General features: G+C 47.1%; 1 protein-coding gene across 1 annotated transcript in view; it reads left to right on the top strand.

Annotated features, from left to right (window-relative positions):
• LOC310789012 (XK-related protein 5-like) overlaps positions 1-429 on the top strand; it is a gene marked incomplete at both ends in the record, with an annotated part of 8039 nt that extends 7610 nt beyond the window's left edge. Inside the window, one exon of the mRNA XM_083650618.1 lies at positions 1-429. This exon is cut by the window's left edge and continues 218 nt beyond it. Coding sequence (XP_083506744.1) covers positions 1-429 — 429 coding nt within the window.
• Between the last annotated feature and the right edge of the window lie 1228 nt (positions 430-1657).

The following is a 1657-nucleotide window of genomic DNA, read 5'->3' as shown; positions in this document are numbered from 1 at the left end:
CTGTATTTCAGCGCCGAGGCCCCGTCCCCCTCTAGCGGGAGCTATCTGGGCTGGGGCTCCGAGCTGTCGCCCATCTCCACTTACCGAAGCCCCTACCGGATCAGGGAGGCTCGTTTCATCACGTCCACCCCGCGACTGGAGCCGCGCGCCGGGGCAGAGAGCCCTGGCCTGAGCCCCGGCCTGGCCCCTGTTGTCATCATCCCTGCCACTCCTGGTACAACGCCGGGCACCACGCCCGGTAGTACGCCTGGTGGCACTACCCCTGTTGCTTCTACTCCTGTTTCTTCTACTCCTGGTGCTTCTACTCCTGGTGCTACTACGCCTGGTGCTGCTACGCCCGGCACCCTGGTTACCCCGGTCACTCCAGTCATCTCCCACGCTCGCAAACAGTTGGTCCAGTTGGTGGATTATAGAGAGAGGATGGTGTAAAGAGGGTGGGGGTAGAGGGAAGCGCAATGCTGGGTAGGGGATGATGCTAACGTCCTTTTTAGTTTAGTTAGTCCATCCATTGAGGATATACATTAATTGACTTGGGGAGTTTGGGTCCTTTTCAGCTCATTTCAATCAAATCAGTTGGTTAAAGTATCTTAAAACAAATATACCAGAGCAAAATTTGTGTTTTTTGTTTGTTTATCAGTTCAGTATAAGCAGTTGATGAAAGACAAATATACTATGCAGTGGACTCATATTCACAGAAAATTTAATCTTGGTCATTATGGTAAAACGGCAAATGGCCTGCATTTATATAGCGCTTTTTTCCAAAGCACTTTACAATGAGTAGGTACATTAACAAACCCCCATTCATACACCGATGGCGGCATGCTAACACGCAGGGTGCTGGCACAGCCTCGGGAGCAATTTTGGGTTCAGTATTTTGCCCAAGGACACTTCGACATGCAGAGTGGAGGAGGCGGGGATGGAACTACCAACCTGCTCTTATCCAAAGCGATTAGTGGACAACCCACTCTGCCTCCTGAGCTACAGCTAGCTACAGCTAGCTACAGCCGCTAAAGGAAACACTTGATAGAGAGAATAGTATTCACAGGTGCTGTAGAATATAGGGCCAAAGGTGGCCGTCACTTTCATCAGACAGTTAAACCCTCACACTGGTTAACTTACTTAACAGAATCTGATGCTGTATCAGGCCTTGTGGCCTTGTGGCTCAGGCTAACACTGGGGGAGATTCACCTGAAAACTGAACCAAATGGTAAACCCAGAGATCTGTGGGTTTTGCAACCACAAAACATAAACAGTAATCACATAAATCAACTGGCCAAATAGACGCCCTGCTCACTCTCCATGTGTGAATGAGTTGGCCAGGACCAGGGGGCAGTTTAATGAGAAATAAACAGAAACAGCTGATAGAAAATCCAATCAGTTCCACTTGCTAATTATAGATTTTGTTAACTAAGAAAGACCTGACCTCCCCACCACATTCTTGTTAAATCTGAACAAATAACACAGTGACTTTGTGGTAAATGAACCAGTTTACAGTGACCACAAAATAGAATTTGCCAGGGTGCTGTGCAAGATCTCTCATAATGCCACTTGCCAATGCCAGTTCGTCTGGCGCAGCTAAACCAATTATCTACGAAATGCAAAATATATATGAAATTGTATACAAAATGCAAATCAAAAATGTACATTCAAAATTATT

This window comes from Poromitra crassiceps (assembly GCF_964638095.1).
Source record: "Poromitra crassiceps genome assembly, chromosome: 14".
Lineage (NCBI taxonomy): Eukaryota > Metazoa > Chordata > Actinopteri > Beryciformes > Melamphaidae > Poromitra > Poromitra crassiceps.
The sequence above is the reverse complement of the archived record's forward strand: the minus strand, read 5'-3'. Positions and strand labels throughout refer to the sequence as shown.